At 39.6% G+C, this 23269-nt stretch overlaps 1 protein-coding gene across 1 annotated transcript in view; it reads left to right on the top strand.

The window, feature by feature from the left end:
- Nucleotides 1-2174: 2174 nt before the first annotated feature.
- The window catches only part of NSF (N-ethylmaleimide sensitive factor, vesicle fusing ATPase), a gene marked incomplete at its 5' end in the record, with an annotated part of 150442 nt that continues 129347 nt past the window's right edge, over nucleotides 2175-23269 (top strand). The window contains 4 exon segments of the mRNA XM_082706496.1: nucleotides 2175-2195; nucleotides 2197-2235; nucleotides 2237-2314; nucleotides 2317-2388. Coding sequence (XP_082562622.1) covers nucleotides 2175-2195; nucleotides 2197-2235; nucleotides 2237-2314; nucleotides 2317-2388 — 210 coding nt within the window.

Genomic DNA, 23269 nt, shown 5'->3' with positions numbered 1-23269 from the left:
GAAGCATCTGACTGAGCTTGGGTTCTGTGCTCCTTCCTGGGCCGGGGAATGGCAGGGCACCTTGTCTGACAGTATCCAAGTTGCATGAGCTAGAGGAACTGTGGCCAGTAAAGGGGGGTGTAGATTTCAGCAGCAAAATATTTATTCTCTATTGACTACCACTATAAGAATTGCTCAAAGGTGATGCAGAATCAGCTCCACTAAGATAACCTTGAATATCAGAGCAAGGCACAGTTGGGAGGCACAGACACTGTAACAGCCTGGAATAATGTCTCAGAATCCTTCTGCTCCAGCTGGACACTAAGTAAAGTACTTCAAGGGCAAGAGCTCCTGTCTATTTTAGTTTCTTCGGTAGACGGACCTGTAGAACTGTATACACAATGCTACTGAACTTATATCATTTGTGAGATGCTACAAAGGTTGGCTTATCATGGAAATATGTGCTCTAAACAGACACACTGGAACCTCTCCAGCAAGCTTATCTTTCCTAGGTGGTTAAGTATGCCTCCCTGTTGAAGAGATTAAAGACATTTTTCCTTGCAATCTATTTTACCTAGTAACAAACCAGTGGTGTAGACATATTTGCATTATTCTCTGGCCTTGAAAATAACATCAGGTCATTGGACTGAGAACCAGTATCATCTTCTGGATCTGTTTGGTAACTCTCTTTGATTTACAGATTCAGAGTATCAAAAAATGTAAGAGGCAGCCATTAAGCTCATCTAATTATACCTCTCACTTTGCAAATAAGGAAACTGGGGCTCAGAGAAGAGATATGGCAAAAGAGTTGGCAGAGCATGAAAAGGGACAAGAACCTGTACCTCCAGGCTCCCCAATTCATTCTCAGTGTTTTTGTAGCTTTTGCAAGTTAATAGATCAGAATTCAACTAGTTCTCTTTCCTGATAAACTCCACTGATTTAGTTAACATCGGATTTGCCCAATAAAGCAATGTGGTTCTCAGGCATAGCCTGAGAGTTTATAAAACTGGCCTGGTTTTGTTTCTTCTGTACCTGGCCCACCATCAGGTCACTTGCTGATTTTTATTCTCAATCTTAAACCGCTAAGCGTGCCCACCTCTTCTAATGTTTTCCTTTGCTCATATTGGAACCACTATTTTTTCCTAATCAACTGTGAGAAATGAAAGGTAACAAATCCTGTTGTTTCTTGTCTTGTGTAAATACGCAGAGAAATATAAGCTATCAGGGGCAGGGCCAATAAAAGCAACAGGGAATCTGTTAAGCAGAATCTTCTTGCAGCAGGCTGCTGCTGTTACTATTATTATTATTATTTTTAAAGATTTTATTTATTTATTTGACAGAGATCACAAGTAGGTAGAGAGGCAGCAGGAGGGGGCCAGGGGAGGGAAGCAGGTTCCCCGCTGAGCAGAGAGCCCAATGTGGGGCTCAATTCCAGGACCCTGAGACCATGACCTGAGCTGAAGGCAGAGGCTTAACCCACTGAGCTACCCAGGCACCCCTGCTGTTACTATTATTAATTTTAATTTTTATTATTCAGTGGGTTAAGCTGCTGCCTTCGGCTCAGGTCATGATCTCAGGGTCCTAAGATCGAGGCCCGCATCGGGCTCTCTGCTCAGCAGGGAGCCTGCTTCCTCCTGCCTCTCTGCCTGCTTGTGATCTCTCTCTGTCAAATAAATAAATAAAATCTTTTAAAAAAATTATCTTTATAAATAAACAATAATGAATTAAAATATAGAAAATAAAGGTAAAGCAACAATTACGATTCACTCTTAAATTTGAAAATAGAGTTTCCCAGGCTACACAAAAGTTTATAAATATAAACACCAACATTGATAATTTCCAGGACCTAGGTAAACAAGCTTGCCTACAGGGAAAAGCTTGAATCCACGCAGAACTTGAATTCAGAACCAGCTTCGGGCAGGCCAGTACCCTCGCCGGGTGCTTATAGGCACATTTGCACATTTCAGTAGGTCTGGAAGCAGAAAGGTAAAAAGTCTCAGAGGCAGAAACTGGGCAAGCAGCAGTGGGCAAAGAGAAGCAAGGCTAAGGAATTAAAACATCTGAGGCCTTGCTACACAGCCAGACGCAAACGGCCAGCTGTGACAAGACTCGCAAAAGAAACCCTTAAGAAAGTCGCCAGCGGACAGGTGCTCTGCAGAAATATAGAACACAGGCACCCGCAGCTCCTGCTCAAAATGGCGCCGTCGCCCCGCCCACCCCTCGGCGGCCGCGGACCCGCGCGCGCCCTGCGGGGCGGGGGACGCCGGGGACGCGTCCGGGCGCGCGCGCGGTCTCACGGCGGCTGCGCGCCTGCGCGAGGGAGGGTGGCGAGCGCGCGCGGGGGCGGGCTCTACTAAGCGCCCAGCTGCAGCCGCGGAGCCGGACGTGTCCGCGAAGATGGCGGGCCGGGTGAGTGCCGGCCCAGAACCTGCGGCTCGAGGCGGGGGCGCCGGGCTCGCGGGCACTCCGAGATCCTGACGGCCCCAGGGGAGGGGGCGTGAGTCCGAGCAGATGGGGGGTTGGAGGGGGCGGCAAGCCAGAGAAGGGCTTGAGGGTTAGAGTAGGAGCGGTGACGGGGGATTAGCCTTCCGCAGAAACTCCATCCCCCTAAGGAAGCTCGAGGGGAGGCGACCCCCTCACTACACTGGGTCTCCTGGGTCTCCTTTAATTCTCCCTCTCTATCCCTTGGGGCTTGTTACCGCGTCCCCCACACCAGCCACAGGATTGTGGCGGTCCCAGCCCCGTCGGACGGGCTCGGGGGGTTTCTCCGCACCCCCTTGCTAGGGCTTATTAGGTGCAGCCGCTGGAATGACTGCGGGGGATCAGTCTCCTGCGTTGGGGCTAGGCCTGTGGGAAGGATCATTAGGAACTCATTTCTGTTTCTTTTAAAGTGAAAGGTCTTGGGAAAGGGAGGAGGAGGTGCAAATGACTTTTAGTGTTAAACCCCAGCCATCTGGGGGACCTGTCACTGTCGGAACAGGCAGGAACGTCTTCAGCTGGGAATGGGGATGCTTTGGGGGTGTCGCGTTTTGTTTTTATGAATGACAGTCGCTTTGAATGCAGCAGTCTATGTTGTAGTTCCATGGTTTTAAATTTTACTTCCTCCTTTACCTCTTAAGATCGCGGTGTAGTATGGGTTTGGCAAGAGGAGATAGGGCTGGTTCTGTGCCGTACTGCAGTGTGCCTTGAGCTAAAAGCTCTCTGAGGGATGGATCCTGCCCAGAGATTACACTGGTCATAAACCTGGGGACATTAACTGCGTCACTAGGGGATAAGGATGTGCTTGACTGATTTATTTATACTGGAATATTTAAACAAGTTTGCGTGGATTTATGCTTGCATGCAGATGTCCTATCTAAATGGCCCATCTAAAAGAAAGTCATGAGATGATGGAGTAAGAAAATACCTTAAAGGTCATTTAATTTGACCTCTTTTTCTTTCTATTCTCCATAGGCTCTCCTTTTATCAATGGCTTCTCCCTCTACCCATGCTTCAGATTCTCTTTTTCCCCATCCAAGGAACCCCACTCCTGTGCGTTCACCTGTTCCCACTTAACATACTTAAGCTTCTCCCATCTTAAGACAAACCTTCCCTCCACCCTCACAGCTATCTCCTTTCTTTTCCCGTTTTTCAGCCAGGTATTTCCATAGAGTTGTATACATTTATTGTCTTTTATATTTGCTTACCACCTACTCACCCCCCAGCCCATTGTGGTCTGATTTCTGGTCCTATCAGTCCACTGAAACGTGCTTCTAAACTTAATTGACATTTTTCATTCTTTGTCTGACGTGAGGTCTCCACAGCGTTTGGCCTTGTTGATCATAGCCTCCTTCATGGTAAACGCTCTTTCCATGGCTTCTGTGCAGCCTTGCTCCTGTTTTTACTCATACCTCTCTTTTGCAGACTCACCCTCCTCTACGCTGTTATTCAATGCAGATATTCCTCAAGGCTCTCTTCTCCATCTCTCTTCAGGCAGTCTCTTCTAAGCCTACAGCTTCGACTACCATCTCTATGCCAATGATTCTCAGTATTTTACTCCCAGTCCAGATCTGTCCTTTAAGTTCCAGATCAATATGTCAGAATGCCAATTTAAAATCAAGGCACCTCAAACTCTACTGTTCACATCTATTTTTTTTTTAAATTTTATTTATTTATCAGAGAGAGAGGGGAAGAGAGCGAGCACAGGCAGACAGAGAGGCAGGCAGAGGCAGAGGGAGAAGCAGGCTCCCTGCTGAGCAAGGAGCCCGATGTGGGACTCGATCCCAGGACGCTGGGATCATGACCTGAGCCAAAGGCAGCTGCTTAACCAACTGAGCCACCCAGGCGTCCCCTACTGTTCACATCTAAACCCATGATCTTAGCCCACCTAGTTAGTACTTTTCCTGTGAATGGCGTCACCGTCTATAGGCTAGAAACCAGTGGGGGATGGGAAGGTGGGGTGGTGGTGTTCATGGTCATCCTTCATACTTCTCTCTCACCACATCCTCTGCCCCCCAGTGAAATTCATCACTGAATTCTGTTCCACCCACCCCCACCCCTTCTCTAAAAGGGTATGATTAGGGCCAAAGAATGTGGAGTGGGCATTGCTGCTTTAAATTATACCCAAATAGGGGCACCTGGGTGGCTCAGTGGGTTAAAGCCTCTGCCTTTGGCTCAGGTCATGATCCCAGGGTCCTGGGATCAAGCCCCACATTGGGCTCTCTGCTCAGCAGGGAGTCTGCTTCCCTTCCTCTCTCTCTGCCTGCCTCTCTGCCTACTTGTGATATCTGTCTGTCAAATAAATAAATAAAATCTAAAAAAAAAATTATACCCAAATAACCCACTGGACTATTGGTCACATGGATTCTGTCATTTTAATATCCTAAAAATCTTCAATCTGTCCACCTCTCTTCATCCTCATTTCTACCTCATTTTCCCAAACTACCATCACCTGTGGTTTGGACTACTTTGGGAATCTCACTAGAAGTCTCTTTACAGCATTTTCCACATTGGTTGTTTCCTCTCATGCCTGTTGCTGTTTAAACCCCTACCTCAATAGTGTCAGGTTACTTTTGGGAGATCAGTCCAAACTGGGCCTTTAAGGCCCTTTGTGGTTCTACTCCTGCTTCTCTCTACTCACACTGCCTTACTCCCTATGCTCAGGTTATATAAACCATTCAGTTCCTTGAACTTTAGTAGTTTCTCTTACCACAAGGTCTTTGCACGTACTGTTTCCTTTCTTTGTGATGTTCTGTTCCCAACCATTTACCTCCTACTCATGGATCACTCATCTACTCAAGGGAAGCCTGTTCTGATCCCACACAAGTCATGATCCTTTGTTAGATGCTCTTGAAGAGCTCCATTCCTTTCCTTAGAGATTTATCTGTTTGTCATTTAAAATTTATTGGTTTGGTTATTTGCCTTTACTGTTTATCTTCCTTCAAAGAAGAGATCATGTTAGTTTTTCATTCATTGTCATCACTGTGTGCTTTGCACACTGCCTGGGGCGTAGGTGCTCAATACCTTTTTGTTTAAAATGAAACTGATCTAATTTCTGAATACTCTAGCAGTAGAGAGTGCATCACCATTAAAGCTAGCCCATTTTAGTGTCATGTTAGCAATGTCTTTTTTTATATGGTATTCCATGTAATTTTTAGCTGTTTAGAGTTACAAAGAACTAAACACAATTCCTTTTCCGTATGATAGGTTCTCATATATTTGAAGACAGGTTACATATTCGCTCAGATTTTCTCTTTGCAAGTTAAACATCCCCAATTCCTGAAATATTCTGTCCTCATCATTTAGGTTACCTTCCTTTGGAAACGCTGTTTTGCCAGTGTTTCTTCTAAAATGTGCCCCAAGTGGAACACAGTGATTAGTGGCGAACATGCTGAACTCCTATTCTCTTGAGCCAGACACTACCATTATTAATACAGGGTAAAATCATATTTGCTTTTTTTCTACAGTAAATCACACTCTTGGGTCATAATGAGCTTGCAGTCAATTAAAACTCTCATATTCTTTTTTTTTTCTCATATTCTTTTAAAACTGGCTCCCCTACCCATTCTATGTATTGTGCAGTTGTTTTATTGAACCTAAGTACAAAGCCTTACATTTATCCCCTTTACGGTCCTCGTTTTTTTAAGGTCAGGGCCCATCTACTACTTGTTCAAGGTCTTTTTGATTCTTGATTCTTTCATGTTATGCAATATAGTAGCTTTTTCTGCCAATTTTGTTTTCACCTATAGGTTTAAAATCATGACTTCTGTGTCTACATTCAAGTCATTATTAAAAAGGAGATAAGATGGGTCAGAAATAGCCCTTGAGCATGCTGTTAGAGACCTTTCTCTAGACTGATACACATCAATATACTTTGGGTACCATTACTTTTTTTTTTTTTTTTTTTAAGATTTTATTTATTTATTTGACAGAGAGAAATCACAAGTAGTCGGAGAGGCAGGCAGAGAGAGAGAGAGAGGGAAGCAGGCTCCCTGCTGAGCAGAGAGCCCGATGCGGGACTTGATCCCAGGACCCCGAGATCATGACCTGAGCCGAAGGCAGCGGCTTAACCCACTGAGCCACCCAGGCGCCCCTGGGTACCATTACTTAAATACAAACATACCTCATCTAATCCTGACAAAACCATCCTGCAAGCTAGGTAGTATTAATATTGTTTTTCTCAGAGATAGGGGCTCATTAATTTGCCAGGTTTACAACTAACAAGAAGCAGGGGCAGGATATGAATTCAGCTCAGTTTGCTACTTATTTCCTGCTTCACGAACTTAATTGCAAGGGTCTAGAAAAGAGTAGATTTACCTTACTTAGAGCTTTTGGAGGTTGATGTCAAAGTTTAATTTTCAAAAACTACCTTCTATCTTTTGGAAAATCTGAGCACCTTTGGCCCATCCTTGATTGTCTTCTTCTGATAACCATAATTTCCTAGTAACTGCTTATTGTTTAACAAATGGAGTTAGCCTTGTGACGCTTTTAAAATAAATTCTGAGTTTCCTTTTTTGGAAGAAAAGCTATTTTGAATTATTATTGCTTTTGGTTACTTTAATTTTGGCATTCTGACACCTTGTAAATGGTATTTATATTCAGTATGTAATTGAAGAGGTTTTTTTTTTCCCCCTGTATCATTATATCACATGTATCACTGGTAGCATTAGTAACCTGTATATCTTGTCCTTTGCTTTTTCTGGGCAAAAGAGGGCATCATGTTTAGTTCATCTGGGAAATTGGCTGAAGAATAAAATGTGTGATATTATTCAGTAAATAACATCTAGGTCATTAGAACTTGATTAATCCTTAAAATTTCTTGAAGCTTATAATCTGAAAAAGCAAAGAATATGAAATAAAATAATTTTTGTCATTATCTTCTTTAGTGTATATACTATATGAGAAAAAATATGGGATTATAAGTTGGATACATTTTATAGTAAATGATGAATTGATTTAAAGGTACTTGATTCCCTTTGGCCTTTCAAAAAGATTGAATTAGGTAATAAGTGCTCTTGGCTGTTTTAAATTTTTGCTGGTAATAAAACAGATTCTCTCATTCTAATTCTTATTATTTATATAAATACAGACTCTTAGTTATATATGAATTCCCCATACAGATGGCTGCCTTTGCCCCAGGCCTCCACACTATCAGAACTCTTACGCTACAGCTTCTCTGAAATCATAGAATCAGAAGTAGAGGAAAGAAAGAATTTGAAATACAGCCTTAAATATTTAGGAGAGCTGATTCTAAGTATGGAGAGGCTCCTTAGTAAAGCTGCTCTGTTTGGTGTTGCTTCTTGGCCCCTTCTACCACCACCACCACCACCACCACCTGGTTACTGAGAAGGAAAGAAGAGAGACTTTCCACATTGCCTGAACTTTTTTGTACTGTATCTTTTATTTTTTTATTTTTTTAAAAGATTTTATTTATTTATTTGAGAGGGAGAGACAGTGAGAGAGAGCATGAGCGAGGAGAAGGTCAGAGGGAGAAGCAGACTTCCCATGGAGCTGGGAGCCCGATGCGGGACTCGATCCTGGGACTCCGGGATCATGACCTGAGCCGAAGGCAGTCGTCCAACCAACTGAGCCACCCAGGCGTCCCTGTACTGTATCTTTTAAAATTGCCCAGAGATGCTGCGCCTGGGTGGCGCAGTGGGTTAAGCCTCTGGCTTCGGCTCGGGTCATGATCTTGGGGTCCTGGGATCGAGCCCTGCATCGGGCTCTCTCCTCAGTGGGGACCCTGCTTCCCCCTCTCTCTCTGCCCTGCCTCTCTGCCCACTTGTGATTTCGTTCTGTCAAATAAAAACAAAATAAAACAAAAAAAGAAACAAAATTGCCCAGAGATCTGACTTGCTGGAGATTCAGCAGTGCCTTTCTGCAAATACACATACAGTAATGCCAATAAAGCCAATGGAACACTTTCTTCATAAATTCTTATACCTCCTTGAGGTAATCTCTTGTGAAGGAATAGAGGTAAGATGATGTTAAATAGAAATCTAAGGGAGAGAACTCTTAGGAGTTGAATGCGGTGTAGAAAGATGTCAGGTGATCCTAGAGTCCTGGGATCAAACCCTGCATTGGCCTTCCTGCTCAGTGGGGAGTCTGCTTCTCTCTCTCTCTCTCTCTCTCTCTCTCCCTCTCCCTCTGCCTTTCCCCAATGGTCATTCTCTCTGTCTCTCTCAAATAAATAAAATCTCTTAAAAAATTAAAAAAAAGAAAGATGCTAGAGGTAAAATTGACCTAATCTCACATTTTGAGGAGGGCAGGCTAGTAAATTTCGTATCAGTTAGTATATTGATGAAACTTTGATAGCCTAATGTAGAAATCTAGCCATGTATGTATGTATGTATGTAGTATGTATGTATGTATTTTTGAAGATTTTATTTATTTTAGAGAGAGTGTGAGTGGGGAGGGACTGGGGGAGAGAGAAGAAGAGGGAGAGAGAGAATCTGAAGCACACTCCTGCTGAGTGCGGAGCCTGACGTGGGGCTCTAGCCATGACCTGGACATCATGACCTGAGCCGAAACCAAGTCTGACACTCAAATGACTGAGCCATCCACGTACCCCAATAAGCCGAGCCTTTTGTAATATTTTGTGGGTGAATGGCATCTTTACCAAATAATTGACCTTCAGGTAGTTTTGGAAGACAAGTTCTGAATGGGGATGGTTTATGTGCAATACCACGAGTCCAAACAAACAATTCAGAATGTTTTGTAGTCTCGTTTCCTGAGGTCAGAGTTCTGCTGTCCAAAGCATATCAGCCTTCTGCCGTGTTTGTGCATGTTACTTTAGTGGAGTTTTTAAAAAGTATCTTGAAATGCAGTATGTTTTAGGAACTAAACTTGAACTCTTTATAATACTACTAAATAGCTTCTTTTTGAAACAAAAGGAATTTATGCTTAAAATGGATGTATTCCTTTCTTCAAGTATTTAAAACAAGGTACAAAGGTATAAGGTGAAAGTATACTGTTGGGGATGCCTGGGTGGCTCAGTCGGTTAAGTGTCTGCCTCTGGCTCAGGTCATGATCCCAGGGTCCTGGGATCAAGTTCCACTTCGGGCTCCTTGCTCAGCAGGGAGCCTGCTTCTTCTTCTGCCTTCTGCTCCCCCCGCTGTGCTTTCTCTCTGACGAATAAATAAAATCTTGAAAAAAAAAAAAGGAAAGTATACAATTTTATTCTTGAAAATTCTTGAATTGGCAGAACCGTGAACCCTTGGGAACACCTGCATTGGCAATATACTAGACACTTGCTCCAGTGCAGTTCTTAAGGGTCCATACTCTGGGTGTGGCATCTTTGGTAAGAATCTTGCAATGAGATCCTTTCTCACAATTCAATATTAATACCCCTGAATGGGCTCCTAGGCCTACATTGGGTTGTTTTCAGTTTCTTAGTGATTTTTTAAAAAGATTTTGTTTATTTGGGGCACCTGGGTGGCTCAGTGGGTTAAAGCCTCTGCCTTTGGCTCAGGTCATGATCCCAGGGTCCTGGGATTGAGCCCCACATCTGGCTCTCTGCTCAGCAGCGAGCTTGCTTCCCCCACTCTCTCTCTCTCTGCCTGCCTCTCTGCCTACTTGTGATCTCTGCCTGTCAAATAAGTAAAAATAAAATCTTTAAAAAAATAAAAGATTCTGTTTATTTATTTGATGGACAGAGATCACAAGCAGGCAGAGAGGCAGGCAGAGAGAGAGGGGGAAGCAGGCTTTCCACTGAGCAGAGAGCCCCATGTGGGGCTCGATCCCAGGAACCTGAGATCATGACCTGACCTGAAGGCAGAGGCTTAACCCACTGAGCCACCCAGGCGCCCCAGTTTCTTAGTGATTTAATTTCATAATTTCCAACTTATATTTTATGATGGAAACTATTCCTTGCTTGACTGTGTATCTAGAAGCTCTGTGCATTTAAGCAAGTATAAATTATAAACACTTCAAGAGGTTTCAAACATGGGACACCTGGCTGGTTCACTCAGAGGAGCATGCAACTTTTGATCTTGGGGTTTTAAGCTCAAGCTCCACGTTGGGTATAGAAATTACTTAAAAAAAAAAAAAGAAGAAAAAATCTTTAAAGATTTAGAGCATGCTGAAAAGTACAGCAAATAGCATAACATATATCCATATGTTCACCACCCAGATTTAAATGTTAACATATTGTGAAATTTGTTTCAGAACTTTAATTTTTAGAAATAAAACATTACAGATCCAATTCAATCTCTTTTGTATCTCCTTTTGATTTCACTAACCTTTCCCAGAAATAACCACTATTCTAAAGTTGGTATAGATCCTTTCTGTTCACATTTACATATGTTTGTGCCCATAAGTAATATATTGTTTTGTGTGTTTTAAAAATATATATAGGGGCGCCAGGATGGCTCAGTGGGTTAAGCCTCTGCCTTCAGCTCAGGTCAGGTCGTGATCCCAGGGTCCTGGGATTGAGCCCTGCATAGGAATCTCTGCTCAGCAGGGAGCCTGCTCCCCCACCCGCCCACCTCACCCCCTGCTCTCTGCCTACTTGTGATCTCTCTCTCCCTACCAAATAAACAAAATCTTAAAAAAAAAACCCAAGCATAAAAATACATATAGTGATGTCATATTGTATATTTCCATCTGCAAACTGCATTTTTTAAAAAAGATTTTATTTATTTATTTATTTATTTATTTATTTGTCACAGAGAGAGAGAGAGCGAGCACAACCAGGCAGAGTGGGAGGCAGAGGGGTAGAGAGAAGCAAGCTCCCTGCTGAGCAAGGAGCCCCACGGGGGATTGTGACCTGAGCTGAAGGCAGCGGCTTAACCCACTGAGCCACCCAGGCATCCTGCAAACTGCATTTTTAAAATTTAAAATGACATTTGAAATTTAGTCATGTTGATAGAGAGCCAGTTAATTCTGTTTAACTACTGTATAGTATCCTATTTTGTGCCTATACCACAATTATCTGTTCTCTTATCTGAGGATAATTTTAAGTGGCTTCCAATTTTACTTTTTATGGTATACATATTTGTCTATATGTCTCCTTACATACACATGTAAGAGTTTCTTAAGGATGTATATCTAGAAACGTAGCATGTATCCTGTGTAGAATCGCTACATAGAATTGGTGGGTGATGAGTTACCTTTGTCATTACCTAGTTACACCAGTTTGCACTCTTGCCAGCAGTATTTGAGTGTATGTTACTCATGTCCTTTTGAGTACTTAACATTGCAGATATTTTAGTTTTTACAATATGATAGGTATAAACATTCTTATTGTTTAAATTTGCGTTTTTGTGGGGGCACTGGTGGCTCAGGCAGTTAAGTGTTTGCCTTCCACTGAGGTCATGATCTCAGGGTCCTGGGATTGAGCCGAACATCCGGCTCCTGGCTCAGTGGGAAGCCTGCTTCTCTCTCTCTCCCTCTGCCCCTCCTCCCCCTCGTGCTTTTTCCTTCTCTCTCTAATAAAAAAATAAATAAAATCATTAAAAAAATAAATTTGTTTTTTTTTCCTAATTACTAGTGAGATTGAGCTATTTTCTTATTGGTCTTTGGGATATTCTCTTCTTTGAATCCCCTTTGTATAACCTTTACCTATTTTTACCTTTTGGCTTTTAGTATTTTTTAAAAAATTGATTTTTAGAGTTTTCCTTTTGGGAGGGGTAAGGTATGCTTTGGAATCATAACTCTTATGTAGTCGTAAATAGCTTCTCCCAGACAGTGGTGATCTTTTCGTGTTTATAGAGTTTTAGACTTAAATTTCATTATAGCTTATAATTGTGCATTTTTTTTACCTTTATGATTATTGTGTTTGCGTGCTTTAAGACAAATCTTTTTTTTTTTTTTAAGATTTATTTATTTATTTGAGAGAGAGAGAGAGAGAGAGAGCATGGGAGGGCCAGAAGGAGAGGGAGAGAAAGAATCCTGAAGCAGATCTCCCACTGAGTGTGGAGCCTGATGCAGTGCTTGATCCCAGGACCCTGAGATCATGACCTGAGCTGAAAATAAGAGTCAGCTGCCCAACCAACTGAGCCACCCATGTACCCCAAAAGAAATCTTTTGTTTTGAAAATTTATTTGACAGAGACACACACAGCGAGAGAGGGAACACAGGCGGGGGCATGGGAGAGGGAGAAGCAGGCTCCCCCCTCCCCAAAGCAGGAGCTCATTGTGGGGCTCCATACAGGGCTGGATGCAGGGCTCGAGCCCAGGACCCCGGGATCACGACCTGAGCTGAAGGCAGAGGCTTTAACCCACTGAGCCACCCAGGCACCCCAGGACCTCAGATTCTTAATGGCTGAGCTACTTACCCAGGTGCCCCCCTTCTTCCCCAAAAGAAATCTTTACTTACCTTCAAGTTAAAAAGATTTTCATCTTAAAGGTTTAAAATTTTGGTTTTACAATTTGGTGTTTAATTCATCTGGAATTTATTTTTGTGTTTGGTGTGAATTGGGAAGGTAATTTTATCTTTTCCTTATGTATAGCCAGTTGTCCCAATATCATTTATTGAGTCCATCTTTTTTTTCCACTGATTTTTTTAAAAAAGGTTTTATTTGTTTATTTGACAGATAGAGATCACAAGTAGGCAGAGAGGCAGGCAGAGAGTCTAGAGGGAGGAAGCAGGCTTCCGGCTGAGCAGAGAGCCTGATGCAGGGCTCGATCCCAGGACCCTGGGATCATAACCTGAGCTGAAGGCAGAGGCTTTAACCACTGAGCCGGGTCCTCCTTTTCCACTGATTTTTGATGCTATCTCTGTTTTATAACCACCTTAAGTCTGACTCAATTGTGGTTTATATTCTGTTTGCCTATATGTGCACCAATGCCACTGTTTTTTGTTTTTTGTTTTTAAGATTTTATTTATTATTTATTTGACAGACACAGCGAGAGAGGAAACACAGCAGGGGGAGTGGGAGAGAGAGAAGCAGGCTTCCCACGGTGCAGAGAGCCGGATGTGGGGCTTGATCCCAGGATCCTGAGATCATGACCTGAGCCGAAGGCAGACACTTAACAACTGAGCCACCTAGGCGCCCCCAATGCCACTGTTTTAATTAAAGTAGCTTTAATATTCTATTAAATGTATATCATGTTATATATTTTATAATAATTGTATTATTTGATGTTATATATATTGTATGATAGCTTTAAAATTATTCTTGCTATATGCTAAAATTATTCTTAGCCCTTCCTTATTTTTCTTTATTTGGCATTTCTTGACCCTTTTCCATATGAAAGTAATCTTTCCTCTATTAAAAAATATCTTTAAATTTAAATTAATCTTTATTGGGGTGCCTGGCTGGCTTGGTCAGTAGAGCATCCAACTCAGTCTCAGGGTCATGAGTTCAAGCCCTGTGTTGGGTGTTGAGATTACTTAAAAAATCTGGAGGAAAAATATTATGTTTATTGCTATTGATTTTGACCTACATTTTTCTGTATGTTTTACAAGAGCAGATAAAAGATTACTCTACAAAGCTGATTTTCTTTTCTTTCTTTCTTTTTTTTTTTGATGTTAAGCCAGAATGTACTAATAATTTATCAGGACTTTGTGCTGTATGGATTTGAAATCAAATGAATTAGCATCAGCTGTTTGTGAGTAATGCAGGGTATTTTGGTCCTTTGCTAAATTCAGAATGAAGTGCTAAAGTTCTCACGTGTTTTGCACTAGCCATATAGATCTTTACTAATGGAGAAAATGGGAAAGTTATTAAAGTAAGAAATAAGTTGTCATTTTTGAAATCCAACATTCACTTATTTTTAAAATCCCTAAATAATAAAAGAATATTTTAGGGTTCTGCTGGTGGAATATCTAAATACTGTAAAATGTTTTTAGTGTTATGTGCATATGAACATTTTCTTACTTGATTGACAAGCAATGAAAATAGCAATTAACACTAATTCTGGGTTTTCCAAAAAATATCAGTGCGGAGGAATTAAAAACATTTAGTTATCCTAGTTACTTTTCTCCTGCAGAATAATACTGACAACATTTTGTGAGATAATAGAGGATGTGGTTCTCATGTATGGAATAGCACCTCTTCCATGAAGTATTACTTGGTGAATGATTGTTAAGTGAATGGATGAACATTTATTTCTAAATACCTTAATAAATCATCATTTTAGACAGTGTAGTTTGAATTTTAAATGTTACATTCTCTGCCAAGCTATTGGCTACTGTTCTGATTTATTCTGTTATTCAGATCAATAATATGGCATAGATCTAACTTTAAACAGCTGCTGGATTTCATGCTAGCCTTTTTTCTCCATGTCATGATATTGAGTCTGATTATTGTTTTTATATATAAAACCTTCTAATCAATTTTAGTATATGTGCTGCCGAAGCGAGCACTAAAACCTTCTAATCAATTTACTACTTATCAAGCACAAAATAAACTTAACTGTATTTTTCATGTTAAGTGATGAAATGGCCTAATGGCATTATTGAAGCCTCTTTCCCACATTTCTGTTGTAGAAAGAAAGGAACCTATGGGTATTTCTGTTTTTATGAAGTTTATTTCTCCTTACTGAGTACAGTGATTCTTTTCTTTCTTTCTTTCTTTTTTTATACAGTGATTCTAAAAGGGGAATCTGCAGACCAGCTAATACAGTATCTCTGGAGAACTTATTAGAAATGCAAATTTTCAGGCTCCACCCCAGGCTGATTAAATTAGAAACTCTCCTGGGGCCCCCTGCAGTCTCCTTTAACATATTCTCCAAGTGATTCCGATATACGCTAAAGTTAAGAACCAATGACTTGGTATATTTTGCTCTCCAATTTAGTTCCTTAACAAATTGCTGAAGATATTTTTCCCATATTTCTCTCCAAATGTATATTCAGCCTTGTCATTCGAGATTTCAGGATTGTTTTCTTTTCTTCCCTTTAATACCTTAAACTGTATCTGATTTTCAAACATTTAAGAAAGCATAGTTATTTCCTACAGTATAGTGAATTTGGTATTCTAAGTGATCTTCCTATAGAAACAATTTAAAATGCTAGATGGCACTGCAACTATAGTTAAAAATAATATATTGTATACTTGAAATTTGCTGAGAGTAGATCTTAAATGTTCTTTACCACACACAGAGAAAACTGTAACTTTGTGAGCTGCTGGATATATTAATTAGCTTGATTGTGGTAATCATTATACAGAGTATATGTATATCCAAACACTACATTGTACAAATTAGGCAAAATTCCCTAAAGCTGAACATATATGTGTATGCTATGACCCAGCAATTTTCCTGGAGGCTATGTGTGTATGGGCGTGTATATCCAATAGACACGCATACATATATTATTCAAAAGACATGTACAAACATGCTAATAGCTGCAATATTTATAATTAAAAACTAGAGACTACTCAGATAAATAATGGTGGCATATTCATATAATTATATACTATAAAAAGCAATGAAAATGAATGAACTAGTGTTGCATGCAACAGTGGATGAGTTTCACAATCAAAACATTGGGGGATAGGGCGCCTGGATGGCTCAGTTGTTCAAGCAACTGCCTTTGTCTCAGGTCATAATTCTGGAGTCCCGGGATTGAGTCCCATGTCAGGTTCCCTGCTCAGCCGGGAGACTGCTTCTCCCTCTGACCTCTCCCTTTTCATGCTGTCTCATTCTCTCTCTCAAATAAATAAATAAAATATTTTTTTAAAAAAATTGAGGGATAGATGTCAGACACAAAATTGTACTACTGTACAGTTCTGTTTATATAAAGTTTCAGAAATACACAAAACTATGTTTCTTGTGATAGAAACAAGATACTGTTTATCTGGGGCGCCTGGGTAGCTCAGTGGGTAAAGCCTCTGCCTTCAGCTCAGGTCATGATCTTAGGGTCCTGGGACTGAGCCCCAAATAGGGCTCTCTGCTCAGCAGGGAGCCTGCTTCCCCCTCTTTCCCTGCCTGCTGCTCTGCCTGCTTGTGCTCTCTCTCTGTCAAATAAATAAATAAATAAATAAAATATTTTTGAAAAAGATACTGGTTATCTGTAGTTGGGGGTGAAGGGTTAGTAACTAGGAGGGGGAAGTATGGGAGGCTGGTCACATTCTCTTTCTTAAACTCAGTGTGTTCACTTTTTAGAAATTGATTAAGCCAAATACTTTAACGTACGTACTCTTCTGTAGGAATGTTTTTCTTCAATAAAAGTTGATTTAAAGAAACAGTAGTTCTTTTTCTTAAACTGGGGTGAGGCTCTAGGCCTTCTATTTTTGTTCTGATTACCTCTCCAAAGATTCTTCTCTTCCTCTTCACCCTTCAAAAGAACATATGTGCTAAACTTTCATCAAGATATTGGGAAATAAAAAGAGAGCTTCACAAACATTGTTTTCATTTCTTTAACATTTGGAGATAACTTTTTAGAGTAAGAGCACTAAGTTACTGAATAAGAATATCTTAAACTAAATGGTATTTTACAGTTTTGAAAACACCTTCACAGATCTTTTCTTGATAGATCCTCAGAGCAACCTTGAGTTAGCACTCTGTAAATTCAGTTCAGCAAGCAAAATTCAACAGAATAATCCACAGCTCACATTATACTTACTGGTAAAAACTGAAAGCTTTCCCTTTTAGGATCAGGAACAAGATAAGGATGCCTGCTCTTGCTACTTATATTCAATGTGATATTGGAGGTTCTAGGTAGGCAGTTAAGTAAGATAAAGAAAAAAAAAAGTCTGCAGAGGAAGAATTCAATTTGCAGAATGGTCTCGTATATAGAAAACCCTAAAGAATTTACAAAAAAATGAATCCAGCAAAGTTGCTGGATACAAGATCAATATACAAAAATTAATTGCATTTCTATACACTAGCAATGAACAATCTGAAAATGAAATTGAGGGAAAAAAATCCATTCACAATAACATCAAAAAGAATATAATACTTATGAATAAATTCAACCAAGTATAAGACTTATACACTAAAATCTATAAAACATATTGAAACAGATGGAAGACCTAAATAAATGGAAAGACATCTTGTGTTCATGGATTGAAAGACTTAATATTATTAATATAGCAATACTCCCCAAATTGATCTATAAATTCATTGTGATCCCTGTCAAAATCCCAATGCCTTTTTTCTGGAAATGGATAAGCTGCTCCTAAAATTCACATGGAGTTGCAAAGTCATTGAATCCACAACAACTGGATAAAGTAGAACAAAGCTGAAGGATACACACTTGACTTCAAAAGTTAGCCTGGGTGGCTCAGTGGGTTAAAACCTCTGCTTTTGGCTCAGGTCATGATCCCAGAGTCCTGGGATCAAGCCCCACATTGGGCTCTCTGCTCAACAGGGAACCTGCTTCCCCCTCTCTCTCTGCCTGCCTCTCTGCCTACTTGTGATCTCTCTCTGTCAAATAAATAAATAAAATCTTTAAAAAAAAAAAAAACCTTACTCCAAAGCAATAATAATGAAGATGATGTGATGATGGCATAAGGATAGTGTTTTAAAACCAGGGGACTAAATTTGTGGTCAGTTAATTTTAACAAGCATGCCAAGACCATTCAATGGGGAAATAATAGTCTTTTTAGCAAATGATTCTGGGACAACTGGGTATCTTCATGCAAAAGAATAAATTTGGACCCCTACCTCACACCACATACAAAAAAATTAACTCAGAATCTATCAAAGATCTATATAAAATTCTTAGGAGGAAACATTGGTAAAAATCTGCATGACTTTGGGTTAAACAGTAATTTTCTTTTGGCCATGACAAAAGTGTAAAAAAATTAGCTAAGTTGGACTTCATCAAGATTTAAAACTTATGCATCGAAGACAACTATCAAAAAAGTGAAAAGACAATCCACAGAATGGGAGAGAATATTTGCAAATCATATATCTGATAAGGGTCTAGTATCCAGAATATATAAAGAACTCTTGCAACTCAACGTTAAAAGACAACTCAATTTATAAACAGCCAATGGAAAAATAAAAATCAGCAAAGCATTTGAATAGACATCTTTACTAAACAGATGTGCAAATGACCAGAAGCATGTGAAGAGATGCTCAACATCATGGTCATTAGGGAAATGCAAATTAAAACCACAATGAGGGGCCCCTGCGTGACTCAGTGGGTTAAGTGCATGACTCCATCTCAGCTCAGGTGTTGATCTCAGGGTGGTGCCTTTAAGCCCTGCGTCAGCTCCACGCCCAGCATTCAGAAAAACAAAACAAACTACAATGAGGTACCACTTCACATCCATTAGGCTTTGTGAGTTAAAAAAAAGAAAAAGTGTGGGTGCACATGTAGGGAAATTGGAACCCTTATCCTCTGCTGGTGGAAATGTAAACTACTACAGTTATTATGTAGAATAGTTTGGCAGTTCTTCAAAAAGTTAAACAGAATGACTCAGCAATTTTACTCCTAGGTATATGACCAAGTGAGTTGAAAGTACGTTTATACATAAACTTGTTAGATGGATGTTCATAGCATGGTTTATAGTAGCCAAGAAGTGGAAATAACCCAGTGTCTATCAGGTGATGAACAAATGTGGTCTATTCATACAGTGAATGATCTGGTCACTTGCTGCAACATAGAAAATCTTGAAGACATTATACTAAGTGAAAGAAGACAGTCATATGAAGATGACAGATTTTATGATTTTGTTAATATGAAATGTCCAGATTAGGCAGATCCATAGAGAGAGTTAAACTAGTGGTTATCAGAGGGTGAAGGAATAGGAGAATTGGGACTAACTACTAATAAGTACAGGATTTCTTTTTGGAGTGTGCTGGAAATGTTCTGGAAATGTTAGTGGCGATGATTGCACAACATAGTGAATATAGTAAAATCCACTGACGTGTATACTTCAAAATGATGAATTGTATGTTATATGAAATTATCTTAGTCTCTTTGGGCTGCTATAATAAAATGCCAGAGACTGGGGTACTTTAAGTAACAAATTTATTTCTCACAGTTGTGGAAGATGGAAGTCCAAGATCAGGGTGTCAGCAGGTGATGAAATGGAACTATATTATGTGCTTGAATTATATTGGAGGTGCCTATAAATTGAAAATATGCAATCTCCAGGTTATTCACCGTAAAATTAGAACTTTTTTCTCTTCTAAGTATGCAGTATTCCGAATGAATCCTATTAAAAGATCATTTAGAGAAAAGTAATTTTTCTTGTGAGAAACAAAAGCAGTAACTAGAGTGAGGCAGATACAGTTGACCTTTGAAGAACACAGGGGTTAGGGACATTGAGAGTTGAAATTCCACTTAAAATTTTTGACTCCCCAAAGTCTTAACTTCTAATAGTCTGTTACCAGAAGCCTTACTGATAAATGGTTGAATAACACTTATTTTGTATGCTCTGTGTATTATATACTGTATTCTTAATTATGCTGGAGAAAGAAATGTTAAGAAAATCATAAGGGGGGCACCTGGCTGGCTCAGTTGGTAGAACATGTGACTCTAGATCTTGGGGTTGTGAATTTGAGCCCTATGTTGGGCATAGAGTTTACTTGATTATAAGAAATATATATATAGGGGCACCTGGTGGCTCAGTGGGTTAAAGCCTCTGCCTTCGGCTCAGGTCATGATCCCAGGGTCCTGGGATCAAGCCCCACATTGGGCTCTCTGCTCAGCGGGGAGCCTGCTTCCTCCTCTCTCTCTGACTGCCTCTCTGCCTACTTGTAATCTCTGTCAAATAAATAAATAAAAATCTTTAAAAAATCATAAGGAAAAGAAAAATCATAAGGAAGAGAAAATACTTTTATAATAGTGTAATGTATTTATCAAAAGCCTCATAGAAGTAGAGTTCAAACCCATGTAGTTCAAGGGGTCAACTGTAATGTTAGATTTTGGTAATAAGAAAGAATTGTGGGCTGGAAGGCTTGCAGGTATGTAAAGCTCTTAAAACAGTGCCTGACTCCCCAAACATGTTATCTATTGTTATTAACACTCTTCCCACACCACCACCAAATGGCTAGTCGGTTGTCTCAACACCGGTATTGAATAGTTCCTCCCCACTCCCCCATTCTCAGTCTTGTATATTAAATTCTCATGTACATCTAATCCTGTTTCTGGGTTGGTGGTTCTACTCCATGAACTGTTTGTTTTTGGACTGCTACCATCTAGTTTTAATTACTGCATATAGCATGTTTTGATGTCCAGTAGGGCCAGTTTCCCTCGTTCTTCCTGAAAGTCTACTTGGCTACTTTAACAAATTAAAAAAAATTCCCTCCCATTTCCTCTACTGTATTTTACTTGGCAGTTGCAGTTTAGATTGAATTTACGAAGGATCCATTGGGATTCTGCTTATAATTACATTACATTTATAGGTTAATTTGGAGTTCATGATACCCTTACAGTATTGAGTCATTGCATACAGTAACATCATATTTCTCTAAGTTTATATGGATATTCTCTTATATATTTCCATGGGTTTTCTTTATGAGAGTCTTCGGCATTTTTGCTAAGCTTTTTTCTAGTACTTTAAACATTTTTTTCTGTTGTAGTTGGCACCCGTTGTGTATTTCCTATTTATAGCAGTTTCTGATTTTATGTATTTGTCTGCTTAGATAGGCATTAATTTTCTTCAACTTTGTAGGTGTATTTCTCCAAAAATTTAAAAATTCAACAAATACTTGGGAGGCCTGGGTGGCTCCGTAGGTCAAGCAGCTACCTTCGGTTCAGGTCGTCATCCTAGGGTCCTGTGATCTAGCCCCACACTGGGCTCCTTGCTGCACAGGGAGCCTGCTTTTCCCACTGACTACAGCTCCCCCTGATTGTGCTGGCTCTCTGTTTCTCTCTCCCTTTCTCTCTGTCAAATAAATAAAATCTTTAAAAAAAATAATTAGAACATAAATAAAATTCAACAAAACTTACTGAGTCTCTCTCATGTGCTAGATATTGTTCCAGGTTCTTCTCCACATTTTTAAGTAATTTATTTTAAGGCATTGATGAACTTTTTCAGATTAATGCAGCCTTGGAGAGGAAATTATTCACAGTGCCAAGGACTCTGTCAACTGACTCTGATTTAGTGCTCATTCTGATGCTACCCAATATAACCTGCCCAATATAAATAAATCTTTAACTCTTTGTATAATTATCAAATGGTTCTATCTTTCAGACCATATTTTATAGCTTCTTACTAAGTTTGCTAGAAGTGTTTTTTCTTTATTTACAAAAATTCTTGTCATACCATGATCAAAATTAGGTTTAGCCAACATGATTTAATTATGAAGAAAAAACACACACAAAGGATGAGGCGGTGTCTTGTATGTAGTGAATAATGACAACGACTTTTATTAAACATGCTTTGAGTTATTTTCCTAATGTGTGTGGTCATAACTGTCTATACAGAAGCAGACAGAGGTCTAAAATGAAATGTCATCAATTAACTTTCAAGATTTATTTATTTGAGAGAGAGGGCAGGGGGAGGGGCAGAAAGGAGAGGGAGAGAGAGAATCTCAAGTAGACTCACCACTGAGCTTGGAGCCTAACGTGGGGCTTGATCTCCTGATGCTGAGACCATGACCTAGGCCGAAATCAGGAGTTGGATGTTTAACTGACTGAGCCACCTAGGTGCCCCACTGTCAATTAACTTTAAGATAAAAATTTTAATTTGGTTAAATTAGAAAATGCAGGAAAAAAGATGAAAAAAAAAAAAGAAATCATTTGTAGTTCCATTATCCAGTGACAATTGTTTTTTACATTTTGGTGTGTTTCCATTTAGTTGATTTGCTATTCTTTAAAAAACCAAGCTGCAAAGTAGAGTAAAACTTACATACATTTTTTTCATGTTCCCGTGATATAAACCCATCAGTATATTATGAGCAGTTTGATGATTATATAATATTTAATTAAGTGGTTATGTTGTAGTTTACATAGCCTTTACTTAGAAATAGTATTTTTAGGTTGCTTCTAGTTCATCACTGTTAAAATAATGCTGTAGAAAACAATTTTGTACATAAAAGTTTCCCATTTTTAAAATTATTTCCCTGAGTGCTTGGCTGGCTTAGTCAGAAGAGGGAACAACTCTTGAGTTCGGGGTTGTGAGTCTGAGCCCCCCCGTTTGGTGGAGAGAACTTAAAATAACTAAATAGACTTAAAAAAATTAAAGAAAAATTATTCCATAAGACAAGTGTTATTTATTGTAAAAATAATTTTAGAATTGTGGAAAGTGTTTCCCTAATGCCTTCTTGTTTCTCCTCAGTGATAACTACTGTTAATTTAGTGCATATCTTATTTGTTAAAAAAAACAACAACAAAACAAATTACCCTACACATTTCATATCTTAAAAAAAAATTAGCACTGTAGTTTGGACATTTCCCTTGTAAATAACACATAGAGGTACCTTGACCTTTGAAATGGCTGCATAGTTGAGATTCTTTTAGCCACACCCCTATTTCTGGCATTTATATAGGTTTAGGTATCTGTGATTTTTTTTTTTTTTTTTTTTTGCTATTACTGAATATCTTTAGGGTAGTTATAGAATAGCTAAGATTCATTGAGTATTTACTCTGCATCAGTAAATGAGGATTAATTATCATTTAATTATCATTGTGTACGAGTGGGTAGGTACACATTTCTTCCTATTTCCTCACTTTTCCATTCCTGCCCAGAGGGAGGGTGCAACTTTAGCTCACCTTGCCTCTTAAGGGAAGAATTACTACAGAGAAAAAAAAATCCTTACTTATTCTTCTCAGGAGGGAGAATTACCAATCTGACAGTTAGTATGGGATGTTTGTGCCAGGAGGTGTAGGTTTTGTTTTGTTAAAGGCTTTATTTATTTATTTGACAGAGAGAGAGAGAGAGAGATCACAAGTAGGCAGAGAGCCAGGCAGAGGGGGAGGGAGAAGCAGGCTCACTGCCAAGCAGAGAGCCCAATGCAGGGCTCGATCC

The sequence above is a fragment of the Mustela nivalis genome (assembly GCF_964662115.1).
Source record: "Mustela nivalis genome assembly, chromosome: 17".
Lineage (NCBI taxonomy): Eukaryota > Metazoa > Chordata > Mammalia > Carnivora > Mustelidae > Mustela > Mustela nivalis.
The sequence above is the reverse complement of the archived record's forward strand: the minus strand, read 5'-3'. Positions and strand labels throughout refer to the sequence as shown.